Source organism: Saprolegnia diclina, assembly GCF_000281045.1.
Source record: "Saprolegnia diclina VS20 unplaced genomic scaffold supercont1.45, whole genome shotgun sequence".
NCBI lineage: Eukaryota > Oomycota > Saprolegniomycetes > Saprolegniales > Saprolegniaceae > Saprolegnia > Saprolegnia diclina.
The window spans coordinates 428,202-450,208 of record NW_008246112.1 but is presented as its reverse complement, the minus strand read 5'-3'; the positions used below and the strand labels follow the sequence as shown (position 1 = coordinate 450,208).

General features: G+C 60.1%; 11 protein-coding genes across 11 annotated transcripts; 5 read left to right on the top strand and 6 right to left on the bottom strand.

Annotated features, from left to right (window-relative positions):
* Positions 1 to 438: 438 nt before the first annotated feature.
* On the bottom strand, positions 439 to 2,307 carry SDRG_11989 (hypothetical protein). The gene has a single exon (XM_008618045.1). It carries the CDS (start codon positions 2,291 to 2,293, stop codon positions 545 to 547), a length of 1,749 nt encoding a protein of 582 aa, XP_008616267.1. The 5' UTR covers positions 2,294 to 2,307; the 3' UTR covers positions 439 to 544.
* A 535-nt stretch (positions 2,308 to 2,842) lies between these two features.
* Positions 2,843 to 4,050, bottom strand: SDRG_11988 (TKL protein kinase). Its single transcript, XM_008618044.1, has one exon. It carries the CDS (start codon positions 3,936 to 3,938, stop codon positions 2,874 to 2,876), a length of 1,065 nt encoding a protein of 354 aa, XP_008616266.1. The 5' UTR covers positions 3,939 to 4,050; the 3' UTR covers positions 2,843 to 2,873.
* Positions 4,051 to 5,773: 1,723 nt separating this feature from the next.
* Positions 5,774 to 7,707, top strand: SDRG_11987 (hypothetical protein; the record flags this gene model as incomplete). Its single annotated transcript, XM_008618043.1, has 1 exon — positions 5,774 to 7,707. A coding segment is annotated over one exon (1,876 nt), but the record flags the coding sequence as incomplete, so codon positions are not given.
* Positions 7,708 to 7,953: 246 nt separating this feature from the next.
* SDRG_11986 (hypothetical protein) lies at positions 7,954 to 8,954 on the bottom strand (the record flags this gene model as incomplete). Its single annotated transcript, XM_008618042.1, has 4 exons — positions 7,954 to 8,028; positions 8,067 to 8,452; positions 8,505 to 8,509; positions 8,569 to 8,954. The coding sequence occupies 4 exons, from the start codon at positions 8,952 to 8,954 to the stop codon at positions 7,954 to 7,956; spliced, it is 852 nt and encodes a 283-aa protein (XP_008616264.1).
* Positions 8,955 to 9,123: 169 nt separating this feature from the next.
* On the bottom strand, positions 9,124 to 11,132 carry SDRG_11985 (hypothetical protein). The gene has a single exon (XM_008618041.1). It carries the CDS (start codon positions 11,119 to 11,121, stop codon positions 9,157 to 9,159), a length of 1,965 nt encoding a protein of 654 aa, XP_008616263.1. The 5' UTR covers positions 11,122 to 11,132; the 3' UTR covers positions 9,124 to 9,156.
* Positions 11,133 to 11,677: 545 nt separating this feature from the next.
* SDRG_11984 (hypothetical protein) lies at positions 11,678 to 12,308 on the top strand (the record flags this gene model as incomplete). Its single annotated transcript, XM_008618040.1, has 2 exons — positions 11,678 to 12,004; positions 12,051 to 12,308. 2 exons carry the CDS (start codon positions 11,678 to 11,680, stop codon positions 12,306 to 12,308), a joined length of 585 nt encoding a protein of 194 aa, XP_008616262.1.
* On the bottom strand, positions 12,295 to 13,894 carry SDRG_11983 (hypothetical protein). Its single transcript, XM_008618039.1, has 8 exons — positions 13,820 to 13,894; positions 13,583 to 13,771; positions 13,441 to 13,539; positions 13,293 to 13,391; positions 13,139 to 13,237; positions 12,993 to 13,091; positions 12,809 to 12,946; positions 12,295 to 12,758 (listed from the first exon to the last, which is right to left on the bottom strand). Exons 1-8 carry the CDS (start codon positions 13,841 to 13,843, stop codon positions 12,438 to 12,440), a joined length of 1,068 nt encoding a protein of 355 aa, XP_008616261.1. The 5' UTR covers positions 13,844 to 13,894; the 3' UTR covers positions 12,295 to 12,437.
* A 753-nt stretch (positions 13,895 to 14,647) lies between these two features.
* SDRG_11982 (hypothetical protein) lies at positions 14,648 to 16,822 on the top strand. Its single transcript, XM_008618038.1, has 16 exons — positions 14,648 to 14,749; positions 14,791 to 14,889; positions 14,932 to 15,030; positions 15,073 to 15,171; positions 15,225 to 15,323; positions 15,370 to 15,468; positions 15,524 to 15,616; positions 15,662 to 15,760; positions 15,807 to 15,836; positions 15,889 to 15,936; positions 15,978 to 16,061; positions 16,105 to 16,206; positions 16,253 to 16,351; positions 16,396 to 16,497; positions 16,538 to 16,627; positions 16,673 to 16,822. The coding sequence occupies exons 1-16, from the start codon at positions 14,741 to 14,743 to the stop codon at positions 16,769 to 16,771; spliced, it is 1,350 nt and encodes a 449-aa protein (XP_008616260.1). The 5' UTR covers positions 14,648 to 14,740; the 3' UTR covers positions 16,772 to 16,822.
* A 602-nt stretch (positions 16,823 to 17,424) lies between these two features.
* On the top strand, positions 17,425 to 18,419 carry SDRG_11981 (hypothetical protein). The gene has a single exon (XM_008618037.1). The coding sequence runs from the start codon at positions 17,434 to 17,436 to the stop codon at positions 18,397 to 18,399; it is 966 nt and encodes a 321-aa protein (XP_008616259.1). The 5' UTR covers positions 17,425 to 17,433; the 3' UTR covers positions 18,400 to 18,419.
* A 561-nt stretch (positions 18,420 to 18,980) lies between these two features.
* SDRG_11980 (hypothetical protein) lies at positions 18,981 to 20,068 on the top strand. Its single transcript, XM_008618036.1, has one exon. The coding sequence runs from the start codon at positions 19,056 to 19,058 to the stop codon at positions 20,010 to 20,012; it is 957 nt and encodes a 318-aa protein (XP_008616258.1). The 5' UTR covers positions 18,981 to 19,055; the 3' UTR covers positions 20,013 to 20,068.
* On the bottom strand, positions 19,981 to 21,573 carry SDRG_11979 (hypothetical protein). Its single transcript, XM_008618035.1, has 8 exons — positions 21,412 to 21,573; positions 21,165 to 21,367; positions 20,995 to 21,117; positions 20,826 to 20,951; positions 20,701 to 20,783; positions 20,573 to 20,650; positions 20,392 to 20,525; positions 19,981 to 20,348 (listed from the first exon to the last, which is right to left on the bottom strand). The coding sequence occupies exons 1-8, from the start codon at positions 21,492 to 21,494 to the stop codon at positions 20,213 to 20,215; spliced, it is 966 nt and encodes a 321-aa protein (XP_008616257.1). The 5' UTR covers positions 21,495 to 21,573; the 3' UTR covers positions 19,981 to 20,212.
* Positions 21,574 to 22,007: the final 434 nt, after the last annotated feature.

The window sequence follows — 22,007 nt, the reverse complement described above, 5'->3', positions numbered from 1 at the left end:
CAACACACAACGCTTCTTCGCTGTTGGCACTGTCGTATAGGGTCGAGTCGTACGACTGCAGTCGCATTTGAACATGGTATTTCTCGTTGTCGTCGTCGTGCGAAACACCTCCACGACAACGACGAGAAAATTATGCATTGAATTCACCTCAAACACCAAGTCGTAATGTTGTGTCTGGACCTCGCTTGGTGACACGAGGACCTACCTCGACGAGAGCTCTAACGTAGAGGAAAGCTCCAATTCAATAATTTTAAATCGAATCCACCTCGCTTGATCCGGATCCGGATAAAGATACGCTGGTGTGATGATCTTTGTGAGTAAATTTGCGCGCCATTAAGTGTGAGTGCTGACTCGTCTGGATGGTGGATGAAGGCAACCCTCGATACACCCGCCTTTGTCCATACGTTGAGCTACAGTGTTCACCATAAGTACAATAGCTATACTAGTAGTTTCAAAAGACCCTCGTGTGCAACGTGTGCATTGTACAAGACCATGAGTAAAGAGAGTCAAGAAGCTGCATAGCACACAAACCACTACATATATGTTAGACTTCGTTGGCGTGGTTTGGGGAGTGAATCGCTTTGATAGACGTCCCCACCAGACTTCCAATGACGCTAACAGTGACCTTGTTGTCGCTCGAGTTCTGCGCAAACGCGGACGCATGCTGGAGCTCGCTCGGCGCAAACGACTCGTTCACGCCGTGAAAGCGAGAGTCCCCGTGCGCCAACAGCTGCATCATCTTGCTCGGCGCATCGTCCGGTACATGCGATGAGTACGGTGTCTTGTAGGCTTTGTACCAGGCGGCACACGTCGCATAGTAGTCGTTGGTCGCTTCTTTTGGTGTCCTTGCGTCATGGCGATACGGCGGTCGTACGCGCTTGCACAACTTGCGAGAGTAGATCGCATAGCTGTCGAGCGACAGCCGGTGCACGCGCCACACGAGCTCCACGTCGACCGTCGGCGCGAGGTGCGGCCCTTTGAGCGCCATAAAGTGTTCGTAGCGGCGAATGGCCGCGGCAACGACCGTCGGGTGCGTCCAGTATTCCAAATGCGGGTCGACGAGCTCGATAAACGCTACATCGCGCGCCATTGCCTGTACGAGGTCAATGGGAAAGGCGCCAAGGGCGTGCGACTGGATCATGCGCAGGGCCGCCAGCCACGAGTTACAAAGACTCACAACTTCAAACGTCTTGAGCGTCAGCCGCTTGGCATTGATGAGCGCGTCCATCTCGCGCTCGAACGAGGACCAGCGGCCGTCGCGAGGGAGCGAGCGCGGTGTGCGCACATGACTCACGTAGGAGCCTGTCGCAGTGAGCAGGCTGTCGTACTGCAGCAGCGGGTACTCCTGTATAAAGAGAGCGATCTGGTACGTTTCGTAGGCCACCGTGTTGCCACAGCCAGCGCAAAGGAGCGCGTCACCGAGGAGGTGGAGGCGGTACATGTCCTGGCGGGACCATCGTCGTCTGCACTTGCGGTGGGGGCACGTATTGAGAATGTCGCGGAGCGGCGTGTCGAACGCGACGGTGTCGTAGCGGCTCTTGTAGTAGACACCCGGCGGGAGGGCTTCGCGGCAGTTCGGGCAGTCGACCTTGCGCCGTTCGATGCAATGGTAGTGCACTTGATGCGACGCGAGCTCGGTGGTGCAGTAGCCGCAGATGCCAAGAAAGGCCTTGGACGTCGGATCCATACCTGCCGACGATGTGCCGAGAGCATACGGGAGCGTATCGAGCTGGTACACGAGGTGCGGGTACGCGTCAGTGGGCGCCGGATTGTCGCGGTGGTGAGCGACGTAGTCGGCTTCCAGCGCCAGCAAGTGTTCGTACAAGGCCAGCGGGCTCGCACAACCAAAAGTGCTCGCCCGAATCGCGCGCAAACGGGTCACGTGTGCTATGACATCGGCGACCTGGACCCCACTGCTTACGACCGACGAAGGCAGAGGCCGCTGCTGGATCGAACTCGCGACACTCAGGAGCCGACTCCATGTGCTTGTTGCTGGCGGGGTGTATTCGGCACAGGAAGCTGCGTTCGATAGCACCATTGTCAGCTTGGCGAGCAATGGCTCACTCGCCACTTCCAGGTGCAGCACTTGACCGGACGCCAGCTCGACGCGCAAGCGGTACCCATCGACAGGCGTTGACGCCAGTGGTGTCGCCGTTGCGCCCTTGACGTCGAACGCAGCTCGGCAAACGAGGCCGTCGTGTAGCGAGAGGCGCTGGCCGTCTAGAGTCAGACCCCGCGACACCCAGCGGCCAAAGACACCAGTCTTGGCACGCACGTCGACGGTGTAGGTCATGGTGGCAGTTGATGTGTATTTTGAAAATGTGGTGCGTACGTAGTATTGTACGGCTGTCGGGACAGTCGCCCGCTTGCTGTCCAACGCGCTGACGATGGATACACTAGAATCGCGTGTGATTGGTCGAATGTTTTGCACGTCAAAGAAATGCACCAATCGGGGCGTAGGCGCAGCGTAGCTACTGCAATGAACCGGCGTAGAAGCCGCTGGTTCAACTGATGCGCTCTGGATGCCAGCTACCAACTGACACGGCAGCCATACAAGGAAATGCTATGGAAGGCCTCGTGGATACAAACACATCCACGCTGCTGACGTGCGAAGAATCCGACTCTATTGGAGCTTGTTGACGGGACCGGCGTTATCATGGCGATCAGGTTTTCAACTCGGCGACGCTCGCCGTCTCCTTTGGTCGCGTCAAGGATGCGGACCACGCAGCTGCTCGGACCGCACTGGGAGGTTTGCAAAAGCTGTTGCGACGACCAACGCAGTCTCGCACATGCAACTTGATCGTCCTGGTTGACACATTTGACCACATTATACGTTCACTAAGGTTTACAACAGCTAATAGCACCAGCCAAACTCACATCATCTCCAGCTGGGACCGCACGACGGCGAGGATCGTGGCCGCTGACGGACGCGTCTCCGGCTTGCGCGCAATGCAGAGCAGCGCGAGATCCTGGATCCAGTCGGGGCACATGCTTGTAAAGCGCGGCGACGTTGACTCTTCGGTGACAATGTGCTGGATCGTCTCGTTGGTCAGCGTCAAGTGGCGCGACGGCCGGCGGTGCGTGTCCAATTCAACGAGGACGCGGCCAAAAGCATAGACGTCGATCGCGGGCGACGACTGGCCGGCCGTGAGCATCTCGGGCGCGACCCACCAGACGCCGGGCGCAATGCCCGAGAGAATCTCGGCCCGCGAGAGCCCGACGTTGGCGAGCTTGGCGCGCTTGCTCGAGTCGAGAATGATGTTTTTCGTATTGAAGGCCCCGTGAATGACGCTCCGACTGTGGAGATACGCAAGCGCCGATGCCATGTCGAGGATACACGACAGCTTGTCGTGCCACGCCAGGTTGTACATGTTGGACGCCATGAGCACGGTGCGCATCGAACCGAGGTCCATGTGCTCCAAGACGCCGACGAGCGTGCTCCTGCTGCGCGCCAGAAGCGGGGGTGACCACGCTGCGCCGAGGACGCCCAAAATGCACGGGTGCACGCAGGCGCTGGCGACGTTGAGGGTGTCGAGGAAGCACTGCAGGTGGGTCAGTGTCTGGCGCTTGGGCACGAGCGCCTTGACAAACACGGTGGCGCCGTCGTACGTGCCTTCCCAGACGTTGTAGTAGACGCCGGTCGCGAGCTGGCGCGTCGATTGGACGTCGGCCGCGTCGAGGCGCTGGAGAAGGCCCCACTCGAGATTCTCGCTCACGTCGACGTCCGCCGAGAGCTCGTAGTGGCTGCCGTCGTCACTCGTGCTGTCCACCAATGTCGCCTTGGAGCGCCGACATCGCTTTTTGCTGCAGAGATACACGGTGGTTGCGAGGGCGAGGAGGATCAATGCGCCGGCGACGGAGCCGACGATGGTCACCGTGTCCGACGACTCGTTGGCGGCGGCGCGCAGGAGCGACCGGGGCACGACGCGCGACACCATGGCGGAGCGAATTGAATTCTAGCAAGAGCTTGAAGTGGTCAGCCGTGACAGTACACGGCGCGGCAGCTTGCGACGGCGGAGGGCCAGCTTTGGAGCCGACGCGCCATCCACCTGCCACTGTGACACGGGTGCTACACGGGCCGTTCGATGCCACTTGACCTGGCCCTCGGCGGCGTGGCTATTCGCACCCAACTTTAATCAGCGCGGCGCTGGCATGCATCAAGAGGCGCTGTCTTCGCAAAGCTGCCAGCGCATACTGCATCACCATGTTAACTGTGCAGTACGAGACGTGCCGTCGATAGCACATGCGGCGAGCAAAGGGGAATCCAGCGATGTTCCGTTACATAGGAGCTGTGTATGCGACGGCCCCACGCTTGCACTTATCGATACGAAACTCGAAATGACCCAATCGTAAAGTTGCGTGCGGCTAGCGACCACTGTGGGTTGCAATTGGGCCGTTCGACAATCCTGGATCTGGCCTTTCCGTCGGCGATGCTGACGGTGTGGCAAGGTCCATCCCTGGCGTCGTTCTGGCTATGCCTGTTGACTGAAGGAGGAGGTATACACGCGAAGTAACAGTTCGCCCGGACGAGCTCTCGATGAACGACAAGCGCAGTTGGGAGAACAACACGTGCTACGCGACGTAGACTGCAGTCGACTTCGCCAGGCTCCACCAGTCGCTGCGACGAGACGACCGTAGGCAAGCGGCGCTTCCACTCAACCACCATGCCGCGCGGCTTTTGAGCGCGAGGCCGTGGTATTTGTTGGCGAGGCTCGAGCATCCGAGCTCGATGGTCGCCCGAGGCGAGGCATTGCTGTTGGAAATGCCGAGCTGCTCGTGTGGCCAAGTCGTTCACGGCGCTGGGGGCGCGAGTCTGTCAACGAGGTAGACTTCACTAGCTGGAGCAGCGAGTCTTACTAGGGTACTAGTACTCGGTGTCCAATGTGAGATGAGGTCGTTTCGCTCGAGGGTCGCATTGTCTGAGGCTGTGAAGCTCTACTATTTGCACGAGCCGTCAGCCGTCGACACGGGCAAACGTCATCGCACCACGAGCGATGACACGTTTAGAATCTCGAGAGGGTTCGTGGGGTTGATCTATAGGACCGTTGACGAGCATCGACTAAGCGCCAACTAGATCGGAAAGGGGGCATCAACTACAGCTAATCTGGGCATTATCCACAGCTAAACTAGAAGTGGGAGTCAGATTACTCAAATGACTGTAGTTCAAAATCGCCAGTGGTTATGTTATTTGCGAACGAAGGTGTTATCTGGGATGCTGGACGGTATGACTGAGAGAGTTCGTCTGCCTCGCCTGCCCCGTGTTGCCGAATCCCACTCGGTGCAACCTGTAGTCGACCTGGGACAGTGAAAGCCCTCGGGTGCTGTGCATCTGGAAGTTGTTTCGTTGCGAGCGCGTCGAGGTTTGATTACTTTTGGCTGGTTGATCTGTGCTTCGGTTATCGCTCGCTATTGCCGGAGGGCTCGCGAGGCTTGATTACTCTGTGTAGACCTCGATTCTATCTATATTGGTCTGGTGCATGGTAAACCTACCGGAGGCTTCACCAAGGACAGCAGGCACACGCGAAGTTCTATCGCTGCTAGCGTCGCACCGGTATCGGACCTAGGACCTCCAAGGTCTTCGAGAGCCATATAAACTTTATGTAAGAGTCATATAGCGCGCCAACGAACGACTAGATCCAACTACGTGGCGCGCAGAAGGAACTTCGTTTGCCGAAGTCGCGATGATACATCCGCCGAATGGACCAATCAGAGTCGTTCTCGCATGGGATTGGCCATAATGCCGGATAGATCCTGCCCTCACTTTGCCTTTTGCCATGTCTGCGCCCTTTGGCACCGTGCTGGGCACGACCGACGGTGGCGTCGAGGTCCACTGCTGCGACTACGAGACGCTCGGCGAATCGGCGCTCGCGGATCGCAACGACTTTAAGAATGTCGTCGACGGCGTCACCACCGGCTACAAGTGGCAGTGCGTCGAGCTCGGCCGGCGCTACCTGCTCGTCAACCATGGCGTCGTGTACGACAACATTGCGATGGCGTACGACATCTTTCGCCTCAAGTACGTCCGGCGCGTGGCCGACAACGTGCTCTTCCCGCTCGTGCCGCACGCCAACGGGGCAGCGACGCAGCTGCCGGCGAAAGGTGCGCTCTTGATCTGGAACCCCCTCGGCAAGTTTGAGCTGACGGGCCACATTGCCGTCGTTGTCGACGCAACGTCCACGTACACGGACATTGTCGAGCAGAACGTCGACTTTACTGTGTGGCCGGCCGGCCAAACGTACTCGCGCCGGCTACCGACGATCATCGACCCAAAGACGGGAGGCATCACGCTCCAGTGCACGCACGATGGGTCGATCCTCGGCTGGACCAGCGTCAACTTTGAGATCGAGTACAACTACGAAGACGTCCCGAAAGCGTCGCCCGCGGACTTTACGCAGCACCAAGTGACGCTCACAGAGGCCCACCTCGCGCGACCGTGGCTCGACCCGTCGCGTTCGTATGTGCAAACGTTTCTCGCTCAGCCGAGCTGGCAGCCGTCGCCCGGCGTCTCGGACTACTTTTGCATGAGCCGCCATGGCCAGGCCGCGCTCGAGTACGCGACCGAGCACCTCCACCACATGTTCTTGGACGCGACCGACTTCATTTTGCACCACCAAGACGAACTGGGCGCCCATTTTCGCATCCCAAAGGCGCTCTGGCCGCGGCTGTGGCACTCGTGGATCCACGCCAAGCCCGACTTTGTCGCTGGCCGCTTTGACTTTACCTTGACGCAAGAGGGTCTCAAGGTGTACGAGTACAACGCCGACTCGGCCTCGTGCCTCATGGAGTGCGGCTACAACCAAGACGCGTGGGCGTCGCTGGCCGAGCTCGACACCATCGGTCGCAGCGGCAGCGAGCACCTCTTCACCAAGCTCGTCGACACGTGGCAAGCCCGCAGTGTCATTGGACCACTGCATTTGCTCTGTGACGACGACCCGGAAGAGCTCTGCCAGACGCAGTACATGGCGGCGGCTGCGACCGCGGCGGGCCTCGAGACGCACGTCGTCGTCGGTCTGCACGGCCTCACTCGCGTGGACCACGATATCTTGGATGCGTCGGGCAACATTCTCTCCAACGTGTGGAAGACGTGGGCGTGGCGCACGGCGCTCAACGAGCTCTCGGAGGACGAGTGGACCGAGTTCTTGGCCACGGACGGCAGTGACGGTATGGGCTGGGTCACGCCCAAGCACGGGCGGCACCGCTACGACAGCATCAAGCTCGTCGACGTGCTCTTCAGCCCGAGCATCCGCGTCTTCGAGCCGCTCTGGACACTCATTCCGAGCTCGAAAGCGATTTTGCCGGTCCTCAACACGCTCTACCCGCACCACCCGCTGCTGTTGACGTCGTCGTTTGTGCTCACGCCGGCGCTGCAAGCCGCGGGCTACGTCATCAAGCCCGTCGCCGGCCGCGCGGGCGCCAACATCTCGATCGTCGATGCGAACGGCAGTGTCTTGTCGCAGTCGGACGGCCGCTGGAGCAACGATACACCGGTGTACCAAGAGCTTGCGCTGCTCCCAAAGCACAACGGCAAGTACGTGCAGCTCGGCACGTGGGCGATTGGTGGCGAGCACGGCGGCACGATCATTCGCGCCGACGCCAACAAGATTATGGGCCTCGAGTCGTTCGTCTACGCGATGCGCGTCATCGACTAGAGCGTCCTACTTGTACTATCGACTGCACAACACAATAAACTGCATGTGAAAATGGACACTGCGCACGCAGCGAGGCGACCCAAATGTCCTTTCTAGACGACGAGTCTGTCTCCACGATCAGCGTGACGGACGCCACATCTCACGAGGAACTTCTGGCGCCATGGACCAGTCGTATCGTAATCTGTAGTTGCGGCGCCTTGTCGTCAAGGCCACCGACCTCTCAATGCTTGGCAATGGCGTGTTCGCACGTAAAGTGTTAGTTCAAATAGCCAGCTCCTCTAGGGTCAAGATAGCATCGGCGGTATCAACTGCTGGTGTCGGCGCCTCGGGCGACCTCGTGGAGGTGTGCTTGGTGCGATGCCGGGTCTTTCGCGAGCCACTGACATCGAGCCACCATACATCGGCCGGCGGAGCTACGCTGCGACTGCTCTTGGCCTTGGACACATGGCGACTGCGCGTCGATGCAGTGGGGTCTCGGCTGCTGCGCCTCGACGCTCGGTGCGCCGACGCCTCTTTCTCCAAGAGGGATGCCATGAGCTTGGCAAGGCGACGCGACTGGCGTTGACTCGAGGTTTTCTCTCGGCCTTGCTCATAGTAGAGCTGCCACGACGCATACCAGTGCAGCCATTGCCAATACTCGGATGCCTCGGACACATTCTTGCCCGGTAGCAGCAGCTCGGGCGGCGACGACACGCCCCACGGCGGCATCCCCGGTGGGTACACCACTGCATCACGAGGCTTTTCCTGCTTCATCGCTGTGGCAAATAATGGTGGTGCAGGGGCGGGTGGTGCAATGGGAGTCGCTACCGGCGTCGCTGCAGGCAGTGCAACCGACGGGGGAGGTGCCACCGGTACGGGGGCTACCGGAGGAGACTGGTAGGCGCATGCTTGATGGATTGGTGCAGTCATTGGGTAATACATGCACGGGTACATGATCTGGGCAGGCGGCGGTATGTAGGCGGGCGCCATCGACTGCGCTGAGAGAACGACTGCCGGCTGCAGCATGGGCGTCGGTGATGGCATGACCAATGTCGCTTCCGGCACGCTGGGTGGAATCGATGACACGGGCTGACGCGACGTACTTGGCGGTGCAGCTGTCGTTGGCAGAGCCGCTGCAGCAAGTTTTGGCGCTTCAAGCTCAGCGGTTGGCGTCGTTGCCGGCAACCGTGACGGACCTGTAGTTGGCCAGGCAAAGAAGAGCGGTGGCTTCTCGATCGAGTCGTGCATGCAGCTGCGCCGCAGGCTACTGCGGTGCCCATCGGTGTGCGACGCAACGCCCGCAGGCTCGTTGCGCCGGCTGCTCATGCCCACGACTGTTTCAGTTGCGCGGCCGCCACCAATCACCTAGCCCTAACTGATCATTGGCCGTGGGTTCGAGACCCGCAGAGCTCGAGACAAGGCACACTTTGTGCGTGTACCCACCCCTAAGGATATTTATCTTAGGCAAACATCCAACAACTCGATTTGCATAAAATCAGGGATAAATGCAAGGATATATCTTCTTTTATTACGCTGACGCGGTCTCGTCGAGCACGCGCATCGGGTAGATGGGCGACTCGAAGCGGATGATGTTGGTCGGGTCGGCGCGCACGACGGCGCCACCGTAGACGCCACCGATCGCCCACGCGCCGAGCTGGACGTACTCGCCGGCGTATTGCGGGAGGAGGGCGATCTCCTGGTACACGGGCGAGTCGTCGGTCCAGCGACCATGCGACTGCGACAAGACAGTGCCGTTGGCGTCGACCACCGAGATGTTGGCCCCGGCGCGACCCGTCACGGGTTTGATCACGTACCCAGACGCTTGCAGCTCGGGCGTGAGTGTGAACGACGACGCCAGCAAGAGCGGGTGCTTGGGGTACAGCTTGGTGAGCACGGGCAAAATGGCCTTTGAGCTCGGCAAGACGGTCCAAAGTGGTTCGAAAATGCGAATTGCAGGGTGCAGCAGGACATCGACGAGGAGAATGGTCGTCGTGCCGGCGCGCTCGCGGTACTTGGGCGTCGTTAGCGCCTTGGGGTCGACCGCGTCGTCTTCAAAGAGGTACCCGGCCCACTCGTCGTCCGAGAGCTCGTTGAGCGCCGTGCGCCACGCCCACGTCTTCCACACATTGGTAAGCAGGTTGCCCGACGCGTCCAAAATATCGTGGCCGCTGCGCTGAAGGCCGCCGAGACCGACGACCACATGCGTCTCGAGGCCCGCGGCGGTCGCGGCGGCCGCCATGTACTGGGCGTGGTAGATCTCTTCGGGCTCGTCGTCGCAGAGCAAGTGCAGGGGGCCAATGACACGTCGGGCTGTCCACGTATCGACGAGCTTGGTAAAGAGTTTGGCGCTGTTGCTATGGCCGGGCAGCCCCAATACCGACGCGAGCGCGTCCTGCGTGAGGCCGCACTCGAGGAGACACGAGGCCGAGTCGGCGTTGTACTCGTACACCTTGAGACCGTCTTGCGTCAAGGTAAAGTCGAAGCGGCCCGCGACACAGTCGGGCTTGCGCCGGAACCACGACCGGCGAATGCGCGGCCAGAGCTTTTGTGGAATGCGGAAATGCGGCCCGAGCTCCTTCTCGTGGTGCAGAACGTAGTCGGTCGCGTCGAGAAACATGTGGTGGAGGTGGTCGGTGGCATACTCGAGCGCGGTCTGCCCGTGCGACGTGAGCGTAAAGTACGGCGATGCGCCCGGTGCGAGCGCCGCGCCCGGCGTCGCGAGGAACGTCTGCACGTACGGAGCACTTGGGTCGAGCCACGACGCGACCGCAGCCGCCGCCGACACGGTGACCTCGCGCCGGCTTAAGTCGCTGGGCGTTGCGAGCATGACGTCTTCGTAGTTGTACTCGGTCTCCATGTCGATGGTCATCCAGCCGAGGATCGACGAGTCGGCGTACGTGCACACGATTGTGTACGCCCCCGAGTCTTCGTCGACAGTGGCTTTGAGCCGGCGCGAGTAGGTTTGGCCGGCGGGCCACACCTCGTCCTCGACGTTTTGCTCGACAATGTCGACATAGTCGTTCTCGGCGTGGACGATGACTGCAATGTGACCTGTGCGCTCAAACTCACCGACGGGGTTCCAGATGAGGAGCGAGCCCTTCACGGGCAGCTCGGTGGCCTCGCCGTTGACGTTCGAATGCATGGGCACGAGCTGGTCATCTTGGACACGCCGGACGTTCTTGAGGCGGAAGATATCGTACGCCATCGCAATGTTGTCAAAGACGACGCCAAAGTTGACGAGCAGGTAGCGCCGCCCGAGCTCGACGCACTGCCACTTGTAGCCGGTCGTGATCCCATTGAAGACGCTCTTAAAGTCGTCGCGGTTGGCGCGCGCGTCGTCCGTCAGCGTCGTGTAGTCGCAGCAGTAGACGTGGACGCCGCCATCCGTGATGCCGAGGAGCGTCCCGAATGGTACGACGAGCGGCGCGGCCGGCAGTTCCATGCCACAATTGCTAACTGCCAGCTCATCGTGGGGTCGCATTACCCGTGGCATGCGCCGAAAATAGCCACATGTAATCGCCATTTTGAGGGCTAAATGCCAAAGTTACCACATTGAGTAGCCCACCGAAATCGGAAAGATCCAAACGGCCGAGGTGGCACATGGCGCGCAGTGTGGCATGTGAGAGAGGTGTGAAGGGACGGAGGTCCTTCTGCTGTCGCATGCTCTAGTCGCAGATGCAAAGTCGGTCCCTTCTCTTCTGCAGTGCGTCGCTGGAAACGACCGGACGCAACAAGGTGCACGAGATTGAGCGTTGACGACCCCTGGATCCCCCGACGACTATTGATTATAACACAGTTTTGCCCTCTCGTCGATCATCAGTGACCATAGTACGGACAACATTGTACATGTTTTCGCAGTACGTGGCGTGATTCGGTCAGCTTCGTGAGCTCCGTCGTGGCAGGGTCGCATCGGTCGTGGATGCGCTGTGATTCGTGGATTCGCACCAATCACATGGCCGTGCAAACTGTTTGGCCAATCAGAAGCGGCGGAATGGCTACGAACACCATGCATTTCGTCAGTGGCGGACTCGTGGGCAGGCCGAGACGCTATGTACCGCCGACTGCTGACGTCGCACCCGCTACTGACCAAGTCGGTGACGACCGGCGCCATCTTTGGCGTTGGCGACGTCATCGCCCAGAGCCTCTTCCGCGACGAGGACGAGGCTTTCTCGGTCACGCGCCTCTGCATGACGTCGCTGTACGGCCTCGCGTTCCAGGGCCCGCTCCTGCACGTGTGGTTTGGCCGGCTCGAGGCGCTTTGGCCAGTTACGAACGCTGGGAGCATCGCCAAGAAGATGCTCGTCCAGCAGTTTGCGTTCGCGCCCATTAGCATCATGGCCTTCAACTCGTACGCCGGGTGCATCCCGACCCGCCACGTACGTCGATCGCTGGACGATCCGTACGTTCTCATGATGCGAATAGGAGGCGCGGTCGCTCGAAGACCGGTTTGCGGCCGGCGTCGACAAGGCGCTGGACCGTGCGCCCTCCATCTGGATGGCGGGCAACTACTTTTGGATTCCCATGAACATTCTCACGTTTGGCTTCACGCCCTTGCCGCTCCGGCCACTCGTGTCGAGCAGCGGCAACATTGTATGGTCGTCGTACCTCAGCTTTCGTGCCAACGAAGCCAACAACGTCGTCGCGCTCTCGCCCGAGTGCACTCCGCTGGCCGTGCCATAGTCGTATCGGCTTTGTTTATATACATATATTCAATGGGTCCGCCTCGTCGTCGACTGCGAGATATAGGCAACGCGGCGACGATAGCGATGGCGCTTGCTTCCACGCGACAAGCGGCTGGACTGCGTCGTCTCATGGCCGGGGCGACGCGTGCTGAACAGCTCTCTCAACGCGCGCGACGAGGATGCGCAGCTTGGCCTTGTCGTCCGGCATGGCGTCGTCGCAGCCGCTGCAGACCGGCGACGTCATCGGGTTGAAGGTGTCGCAAAACGCGCACGCGAGGTCGACATCGATCGGCGCGCCGTCGACGCGCTTGAGCAAAATGGCGAGCTTGGTCGCGTCCGTCGGCAACGGCGCACCGCAGTCGAGGCAGTTGGTGGTGGTCGTGGCATTCGGCGTGTTGCACGACTGGCAGCGCACCTCGGTGAGCTCCATGGGCACCGCCTTGAGCGACTAGAGTATATAAATCGCGATTATCATGCCAACCGAAGGACACTGTGTACCGAAGTGCTGGACGGCGGCGATGACCGCGACGACGGCGCCGAGCGCAGCTCCAACGGCCGTTGCTTGGCGTCGGTGAGGAGTGCGACAACGTGTGCTTGGTTGTTGTTGGCGGCGGCCATGATCGGCGTGACTCCGTTCTAGCACCATAATCAAATAGCATCATTGTGCAAACGAGGTGCGCACGTTGTCGGCCTTGTCGAGCTCGGCGTGGGCCCGCAAGAGCCACGGAATCACAGACGCTTGACCCGTCTCGGCCGCCACATACAGCGGCGTTTCTCCTTTCTACGTGGTATTTCGAAAACAAACTAAAATGGACATGGTTTGTCTACCTGGGACGGCTGGTTGACGTTCGCCTTGGCCGCTAAGAGCATGCGCACAATATTGACGTGGCCGTGCTGAGCGGCGTACGCCAGCGGCGTCGACCCGAGCTACCACGCCTCTGCATGAGCTTGTCGGACTTCAATACCCGACGAATATGCACACCGCTGTCGCCTGGTTGACGTTGGCTTTGGCCGCCAAGAGCATCTCGACGATGTAGTCAAAGCCGCCGTTGGCCGCAATAAGCAGCGGCGTCCAGCCGTCCTATGCTCCTACATGATGCAGTCGACGATAAAAATGCAATCGAGGGTACGTGGCGCGCTTGGTTGACATTCGCTTTGGCCTCAAGAAGGAGGGCGACGACGTCGGCATGGCCATGCTGCGCCGCCATCGAGAGGGCGGTCACGCCGCCCTAATAGGGATGCTCAGCGACTAGGAGGCAACTGGCGTCGTACCTCGGCGGGGTGGTTGACGTTGGCGTCGGCGGCGAGCAGCCACTCGACGATCTGCACGTGGCCCTTGTCGGCGGCGACGAGCAGCGGCGTCGCGCCTTTCGCGTTGGCATAGACGTTGGGGTCGACGCCGGCGGCGAGCAGCGCCTTGACGTCCTTGTTGCTGCCGTTGAGCACCGCTTGGTACAGCGACTAGAGCAGCGTGAAGCGGGAAAGGTCGAGATACCATGGACGACGCACCACGCTGCTCATGAACGAGCCCATCGCGCTTCGCTGTTGTTTGGTTTGAATTGCAACTGGCTCGGCTTGTCACGGTGCTGTCACGGAACGAACTGGGTCAAGTCAACTGCGGCGGCTGCGAGATGGTTGTTGACAAGCAGCCGCCAAAACTGCAGCTCGTTTTGTCCCCAGCACGCACTTGAGGATATTGCGGCGCCATCGACCCAAATGCTTTCAATCTGTCGGCTCGAGGTCGTGGGCTGCAGTCCGGTGCAAGGCAATGATTCCGGTGCCAACCGTTGTGAGGGGCTGACGCGCCAGAGGGCGCTTGCTGACGCGCCGGCCAACGCGACAGCTGGTGTTCACGTCCCAAGGACCCCACTCACGCGCCCCGAGCATTGGCCTCGTGACGGCAACCAGCCCCAAACTCTAATTTCTGGTGCAATACTTGGCGATCTTTGGATCTTTGGCATGTCGCTAGGTCATTAAAGCATGGGGAACAGAGGTACTCGGGCGCTTCTGCTTGCTACTGAAGAAGCCCTGCGCGACGTCGCCATGATGGCCACCGGCGTCGTCGTACAGTGTACTACTGCATGGAGTAGCTATTACACTCGGATATCAAGAGAACGAGACACAAACTCCGACGTAGTAGCTCGTTGGCGTCGAACGACTTCGTGTAGAAGCAGCGCAGTCTCTGCCCATGGCCTTCCTCGACAAGCCAAGCCCATCGAAACAAGCCATGACCTCTGTATCCATGCCAGCCCACCTTGGCGAGATGCAACCATAGGGTCGTCGCCGGCAGCGTCATCGACGGCGACCACCTTCAAGGTTGCCGGCCACTGCAACCCTCGCACTGGCCTTTTTCTGTCGTCGCGATAGATACTCCTCGAAGATCGCAATTCGGAAAAGCAGCCAGTCGACAAAACCACACCTCGGGACGACATGGGCACGGTGCGCCATGCAGTGGTATCGCCGCTCCTGACGTGGACTAGGGCCTCTCCAAGCTATTGAGCGCCGCCGCGGCCGGCCAACACAAGGAAGTCCAGAAGCTCGTCAAGCGCGGCGTCGATGTCAACGCCCGCACCGACGAGGTGGCTTGATCCGATAGTGCTGGTGCTGAACGCGACGTGCAGAATGGCACGACGGCCTTGTACCGCGCGGCAGCCAACGGCCACATTGGCGTCGTCAAGCTGCTCCTGAACGCGAACGCCGACGTCAACAAACCCAACGACGTGCGTCTCCGACTGCAATGCAGATCCCACGACGCTATCTAGATGGGCGAAACGCCGCTGTGCGAAGCAGCTGCCCAAGGCCGCGCGTCCATCATCGCCATGCTCCTCGACGCCGGCGCGGACGTCAACAAGGCCGATCTCGTACGTTAGCATGACGCTCCAGCGTAGGCAAGCGACCGCTTGTCGCCACGTAGGAGGGCACGACGCCGCTGTGCATGGCGGCCGAGCGCGGCCATGCCGACGTCATCCCTCTCTTGCTGCGCGCCGGCGCGGATGTCCACAAGACGAGCATCGTACGCCGTCTTCGTTCGCACAGGGCTGCATCTTTACTGCAAGTAGAACGGCGCGTCACCGCTGGCGCTGGCCGCGAGCAACGATCATGCGTCAGTCGTGCAGCTCCTGCTCCGTGCCAACGCCGACGTCAACGGAAAAGACAGCGTACACTGCTGCTTCCAACTTTGGCAAAGTGGATGATGATGGCGTGTTGACGTAGGCGGGCGAGACGCCACTCTGCCGCGCTGCCGCGAGAGGCCACGCTGGTGTCGTGCGCGTGCTGTTGACGGTGCAAGCGTGGATGTTGCGCAGCGTAGCCACGACCATTTGAGGACTCGGGTCTCTCACGAGCGTCTAGGACATGGTCCGCGCAGTGACGTACGCGGCCCGCGCCAACCACGCGGCGGTCGTGGACGCGCTTCTGTTGGTCAACTCGAGCGTCGACGGCGAGCCCAAGGTCTGACGTCTGTCATTTCGAACCATGACGCACACGTGCCACGTAGCTCTTGGCCTGGGACGTGGTCGCCAGCAACGTATGATGACGCATCTCGAATCGAGCTTCTTGAGGGAATTTCTGTGGTGTAGCGACCGGCGCTGACGCCCGGCGAGCAGCGCGCAGTGGCGTCGGCCAAGGTGCGTCGACGCAGCTGCGTCACGGCGCTCATAACGCCTAGGCCTTGTGCCTCGGGCTTGCCGTGCGCGGCGGGGACGCCCAACAGACGCAGTATTTTTTGCGTCTTGGCGCCAGTCCCAACGAGGTACTTGGTGAGTCAGTTCAGACTACAGACAAGTTGTCGCTAGTCGAACCAAGGGTTGCTGCACGAAGCGATGGCGGCGGCGCAGTACGCGGTCGCTGTTGAGCTCATTCGCGCGCCCGCAACCGACCTCGACTGTCGCAACGAGGTCGTCGTCCCCATCGAGGATGCAGATCCTCACGCGCGTGCGCTAGATGGGGCGGTCGGTGCTAACGCTCGCGATCGAAGGCGGTCATGTCGACATTGTCCGCGAACTTGTCCGCGCCAAAGTCGACGTCAACGCGAAGGACCAGGTCTTTTGCGCTCGAGCCGCCAGCGCCAACCAAGGGCCTTGTAGATGAACGTGGCACCGTTGCATGTGGCCCTCGACATGCACCAGCTCCAGCTACTGCCGATCCTTCTTGACGCGGACGACGTGGACGTGAGCGTCCTCGACGCTGTACGACAGATTCGACCTCAGGTCTCTCATGAGCATGTAGGTGGGCGTGACGCTCTGGGCAAAAGCTCAAAAGTTGGGCTTCAATGACGTGGCAAGCCGGTTGCGCGAGATGGCTACGCGCCGCAAGATGGTACGGCACCACTCGCCGACAAGCCGCGGTTCACATGAGGCGTAGCAGGACGAGGAAAGCTGCAGCGATCCGGTGCGAGCCTCGATAGGAGTCTGTCGACCGCTGCTTTCACACACGCTCGCAGCGCACACGAGCGCCGCCTAAGTTTGTCTTTGTATGCGTTTATGTGACTGCGGTGTGACCCTTGATCTCGTGGCTGCGTGCTGGCTTGGGCGTCAGCGACTGCAGCAAATACTACACGGTGATAATGGTATGTTGGAGACCGCAAGCTCTCGCACGAGCCGTCACGCCCGCACAAACATGTCGCCTTCCTTCGCACTTGGTGAGAGATGCCTCACTTGACACGTGATTGCGATCGTCAAGGACCAGCTCCATAGCTCGCTCCCAACGTAGGGCGTCCTGGCAAGCGAGACGCCACGATATAGCTCCAGCATCAAGCCTTTCTGAGCGAAATGCCGCCTCTAAGGACGGGATTGTACCTAGGCGAGGAAACTGTCTTCCTGGCGCCTCCAAGTTGGTGCCTCTCGACGTGTTTACTTGAGAAGGGCTTGCAGCTGCAGAGGTTGTTCACGGCGTTGGGCCTACTGAGCTCGAGAGCCAACAGCTTGATGCACCAGAAGACATTGTATCGAGCTAGAGAGTCACATCATCAACGAGGCCTTGATACGTTTGATTGATGTACACTCTTCTTGCAGAGCCAAGGGACGCGGTGGCGTTGCGTGTCTCGCGCGTCAAGACACACACTCTTGACCAACACTCTCACCTTTCCTTTTCAGTACACCTGGCAAGAGATCATTGTCGTCGCCATGTCCCTCGAACCGTACACGACGTCCTTCGAGGCCGCGGCCGTGCGCGAGCTCCGCAACCTGCTGCCGTGCCGCGTCTTCGTGCTTCCCGACGCTCCCCCCGGCAAAGTCCTTGTCACGCTGACCGCGTCGCACAACAGCGTCGATCACTTCGTCGTTCAGCTGCTGCATGGCGTGCTGACACTGCGCACCACGCATGGGCACCTCACAGGTCAAGTGCTCGTTCAAGTGCAAGTTGACGAGGCCGCGTTGACAGCCACCAAGATCACAAATGCTGGCGGCGGGGATCTTTGCATGGATGGCGTGGCGCGCAAAGCGCAAGGAAGCCACTTGTGTCTGGTGCAGGAGGGCCACGGCAGCATGCACATGGAGACGCCCGAGCTCTCACTGACGCGCTTTGCATGCCATGTCAGCGGTGATGGCGCGATTCGAGTTGACGCCGGCGCGCTCAACCTGTGCTCCCTCGACTCGACCGTCTCGGGCCAAGGCAGTATATCCGTCTACGCTGAAACCATCAACACGACATATGCAAGCAGCCGCGTGCAAGGCGCCGGCGTCATCAACCTTGGTGCGCGAAATGCGTGGCAGGCGACGTCCGTGCAAGCAGCTGTCCAAGGCGCGGGCGTCGTGTGCCTCCGAGGCGCCGGGACGTGCGTCGTCGCCACTGCGACCGTCACGGGGAGCGGCCGCATTCGAACAGACGCGCTATCAGCCCACGAGGTTGATGCGACAGTTTACGGCCCTGGGTCGATTATGACGCAGGCCGTGCACGAACTCCGCACTAAGTCCGTCGGTCCCGGTCTGATTTACTACACAAAGATGCCGCCAGAAGCGTGCCATGGTCCGTGCTCGCACTTGTACAATCCGTCGCCGGTCATCGTGCCCGAAGCAGTGCCATTTCCCGACCGTGTGCCCGATACGATTGATGTCGATAGTTCAAGCTCATGGGAGTGCAACATTATGTAATGACCACCAGCATTATTGGATTTTCACAGGGGATCGCACCAGGACGGGACCAGGTGCCGTCCGCCCCAATGGTTCTCAAAACAGGGCCACACAAGTGCGACCAATCGGCTCTCCTGGCTAGGGTCATTTCTCGTGCTGCCACGTATGACGTTTGTATGACGTGGCAGTCTAACATGGCAGCACTGGGATGGCAGCCGTTTCGCCTTGGCATTCTCGCACGAGAAGCGCCGTGTGGACTTACGGGCGCCTTGACTTGGCTCTCGGCAGTTCCAGCCCTCTCATGGACGTGGAACAAGCATTCGGACATGACGTCATTGCGACACGGTACTTCAAGAAGAAGACACCCAATACATGCAGAGGTGTACTTGAACCTTGGCGCTCATCCCCTCGGAGTGCACGACAAGCGCGTGTCCGTCATCCGCCTGTCATCACAGGAGCTAGGCCGGCAAGCAGGGCCGGCACGAGCCAATCCTCTGCCGCGCACGTCGGTGCATCATCATTCGATATGCCGCAGCTGCACCGACCAGCGTTCTTGGCGCGTCTCTCCGCATCCTCGACTCAGACGCAAGTGCGTTGGCACCCACATTCCCGCTTCTTATTTCAATAAGCAAACAATTTGCTTGTGGCCACTGTTGAAAATCACATTCGACAACAAAATGAGCGTCCTCACCTACACCTTTGACGCGACAACGATCCACGAGATCGACAACAACCTGCCTTGCCACGTGTTTGTGAGCCAAGCTGCGGTCGAGACCGACCTCCGCGTCACCGCCACAAGTGCGGGGAACCTTCCCGTCGACGCTCTGCGCATTGTCCAGCGCGATGCGACGCTTTGCCTCGAGTGGGCTTCGCCAATCACCGACACGATGACGCTCCTGATTGAGATATGCGCCAGCGCCGACGCGCTTAAGTGCACCAAGTTTGTCAACAACGGACCCGGCAGCGTGTACGTGGATCACTGGCCGCTCGGGCCTCTCGCGGCCGACCTGACGCTGATCCAGAACGGGTCGGGCCGCGTCTGTGTGCGCACCGCGCACGCATCGGTCGCCACCTTGCGCGCCCAAACAAACGGTAGTGGCCGCGTGCAGCTGGAAGCGGCATCACTCGTCGTCGAGACAATCGAGTGTGCGACGCGCGGCAGCGGCGTGACGCAGCTGAGCGTCGGCGCCGTCACGGCCACGTCGGTCGACTGCAGCGTCGCAGGCTCGGGCAGCATCCACATTGCGTCGCCCAAGGCATTCACGGCCGCCTCGATCCAGTGCGCCGTCTCGGGCTCCGGGAACCTCTCATTTGCCGGCCATGGGACCTGCCAGCGCGTGGCGATCCAAGTGGCCGGCTCGGGGCGCGTACGCACGGACGCCGTGGCCGCCCACGAAGCGCATATTGAGATTGCGGGCAGCGGCGCGGTCGTGGTGCGCGCGATGGACGAGCTCGAGGCTAAAGTCGTTGGCTCGGGCGTCGTGCGCTGTGTCGCGCCGGTTCCGCCCATGGTGAGCGGCAGCTTCACGACGCTCGAGACGGCGCCGTCCGTGCCCGACCACAGCTGCAGCATGTTCCCAGCACGCGAGCCCACGCAATGCAGCGGCTGCGGCAACAGCTGCCGCCTCATGTAGCCACTTCTTTGCATCGCGCGTGTTAATCTATACCTCTTGTATTCTCAAAAGTCGAACCGCAAAAGACCGCTGTCGCAACGCATGGAAGCACCGAGTGACGTCGGAGAAGACCATTTGCTCATCGCATGTGATCGATGATGGGACAAGCGGCAAGATGGCTACAAGATAAGGCTACCTACACGAAGCGCCGTCGACCGAGGCTAGAGGTGCCAGAAGCGCCGGAAGTTGAAGGCTTCTTCGTTCACGTCAAAATAGTGTGGGCGCTGCAAGCCCACGTCCGACGGCTGGTACAACGCGTGCGACAGCATCACCAATTGCGTGTTGGGCGCGCGCCACCTATGCAAGGTTTATGTATCAAGTTGATACAAAGCGCACCGACCTCGACGCCATGCGGAAGATGAACTCGAGCGTGCCGTGGCGCATTGGCACGACCGCGTGCACTTGTCCGCGGGCCAAGTAGTAGTTGCCCACAAAGATGGTCTCCTTGTCGCGGTGGCGCATGAGTTCTGCGGTCTACAGCGACACACCATACTAGGGCATGCGACGTGTTGGTCATCTACCTCGCGCGGGTGGCGGTGCGTCATCGCATATAGGAACGTGCCGTCATTTCGAAAGTTGAAATAGCGATAGTAAATGGCCTAAGATCCTATAGTTTGAGCAAAGTTCGACAACAACAGACAGGTTGTACCAGCAGAATCGCATTTTTGGGCAAATCGGTCCACATGTTCCATTCCGGCTCCTTGTAGTACGAGATGCGCAGCGCGTAAAAGCCTGGAGACGATGCAGCCACATGCATGCGAGCTACGAACGTACCGTGGTACTTGACGCGGGGCCGGCCGCGAAACATGTGTGCCCACGATGAAAACTTGCCGAGCTTGACGGCCCGCCCGCGGCTCTGCATCGTGAAGACGCGCCGACACATCATCTCGTAGATGTACTCTACGCCGACTCGCATGAGCTATCGCTGTATCGTCCATTGTACCGTTCGAGGCAGCGCGGTGAAAGTGGTGGCACGTGTTGCTAAAGTTGCCGATCGTGTCTTCGTCGAGGAACTCGAGCACGAGCATGAGCATGCGCTCGGGCATGTGGCAGCAAAGCACGTCGGCTGCGCTGCATGAGACGGCAATCCTCTTGGCGCTATTGTGTGCGTACCGTTCAAATCTTCGAGGTTGGCGGGCTCGAGGGCGGCGGCGGCGACGTCTTCCGGCGCGTCGACGTCATCGTCGTCGTCGTCGTCGATCGCTGCTGGCGTGGACGATGAAACCTCGGTGCTAGCACTGGCGCGGGCACGGGCGGCGAGGTTGAGATGGCGCAACTCGTTCTCCGCGTGCACGATCTGGGCGAGAAAGTCGGGCCTACACACCGTGGAGTTATCGAGGTGGCGGAAGGCAGCGCGTACTGCAGCGACTCGTTGAGCGCTTGCTCGAGGGCCTCGGCGTCTTCGTCCCGGCGGGTGCGTCGGCGGATAGGTGCGGCAATCATTGAGCTCTGGTCTCCGGGCTGGAGCGGTCGGATGAGCTCGTGGTTGCCCACCGAAGTTTCCGTGGCAGTTCCTCGTGGCACCGTATCCGGATGATAAGATATCTGCGAAGTCCAATCTTGAATCACGGAAATAGTATACGATTCAAGATTCCACAGCTCGACTCATACCAAGCTGGGGCAAGAACGCAGAGCATTTATACATCTTGCTGCTTGAAACACACACGTAGGCGATTGTGTTGCACGTTGTCTAGCATGGCTACCAAGCTTGCAGTGGTAGATTGAGCGCTCTCGCATTCGAACATTTAGTGTGGTTTTAAATAGTGTAAGATAACCCAATCCCGCTGTGCCGCAACGCCGATAACAAATCAAGTCGCTCTTTCGATGCGCGCATCGCTCAAGCACCCTTTTGCAGCAGGACCGAGAGGTCGCGTGGTCAAGTGCATGGTCACTCGCGCTCAAGGCTTGCATGAGTGCGACATGACTGACACCATTTCATATTGACTTTCAGCTCGA

What these genes read in the sequence shown, in the direction of transcription:
- SDRG_11989 (XM_008618045.1), bottom strand. Translation starts at nt 2,293, where the DNA reads ATGACCTACACCGTCGACGTGCGTGCCAAGACTGGTGTCTTTGGCCGC.
- SDRG_11988 (XM_008618044.1), bottom strand. Translation starts at nt 3,938, where the DNA reads ATGGTGTCGCGCGTCGTGCCCCGGTCGCTCCTGCGCGCCGCCGCCAAC.
- SDRG_11985 (XM_008618041.1), bottom strand. Translation starts at nt 11,121, where the DNA reads ATGCCACGGGTAATGCGACCCCACGATGAGCTGGCAGTTAGCAATTGT.
- SDRG_11983 (XM_008618039.1), bottom strand. Translation starts at nt 13,843, where the DNA reads ATGGGCTCGTTCATGAGCAGCGTG. An exon ending in ATGTCAACCAAGCGCGCCAC is followed by an intron (nt 13,392 to 13,440) that starts GTACCCTCGATT and finishes GTAGGAGCATAG; the next exon opens with GACGGCTGGACGCCGCTGCT. An exon ending in ACGTCAACCAGGCGACAGCG is followed by an intron (nt 13,238 to 13,292) that starts GTGTGCATATTC and finishes GAGGCGTGGTAG; the next exon opens with CTCGGGTCGACGCCGCTGGC.
- SDRG_11982 (XM_008618038.1), top strand. An exon ending in ATGTCCACAAGACGAGCATC is followed by an intron (nt 15,324 to 15,369) that starts GTACGCCGTCTT and finishes TACTGCAAGTAG; the next exon opens with AACGGCGCGTCACCGCTGGC. An exon ending in AAGCGTGGATGTTGCGCAGC is followed by an intron (nt 15,617 to 15,661) that starts GTAGCCACGACC and finishes ACGAGCGTCTAG; the next exon opens with GACATGGTCCGCGCAGTGAC.
- SDRG_11981 (XM_008618037.1), top strand. Translation starts at nt 17,434, where the DNA reads ATGTCCCTCGAACCGTACACGACGTCCTTCGAGGCCGCGGCCGTGCGC.
- SDRG_11980 (XM_008618036.1), top strand. Translation starts at nt 19,056, where the DNA reads ATGAGCGTCCTCACCTACACCTTTGACGCGACAACGATCCACGAGATC.
- SDRG_11979 (XM_008618035.1), bottom strand. Translation starts at nt 21,494, where the DNA reads ATGATTGCCGCACCTATCCGCCGACGCACCCGCCGGGACGAAGACGCC. An exon ending in GCGCTCAACGAGTCGCTGCA is followed by an intron (nt 21,368 to 21,411) that starts GTACGCGCTGCC and finishes CACGGTGTGTAG; the next exon opens with GCCCGACTTTCTCGCCCAGA. An exon ending in CAACCTCGAAGATTTGAACG is followed by an intron (nt 21,118 to 21,164) that starts GTACGCACACAA and finishes CATGCAGCGCAG; the next exon opens with CCGACGTGCTTTGCTGCCAC.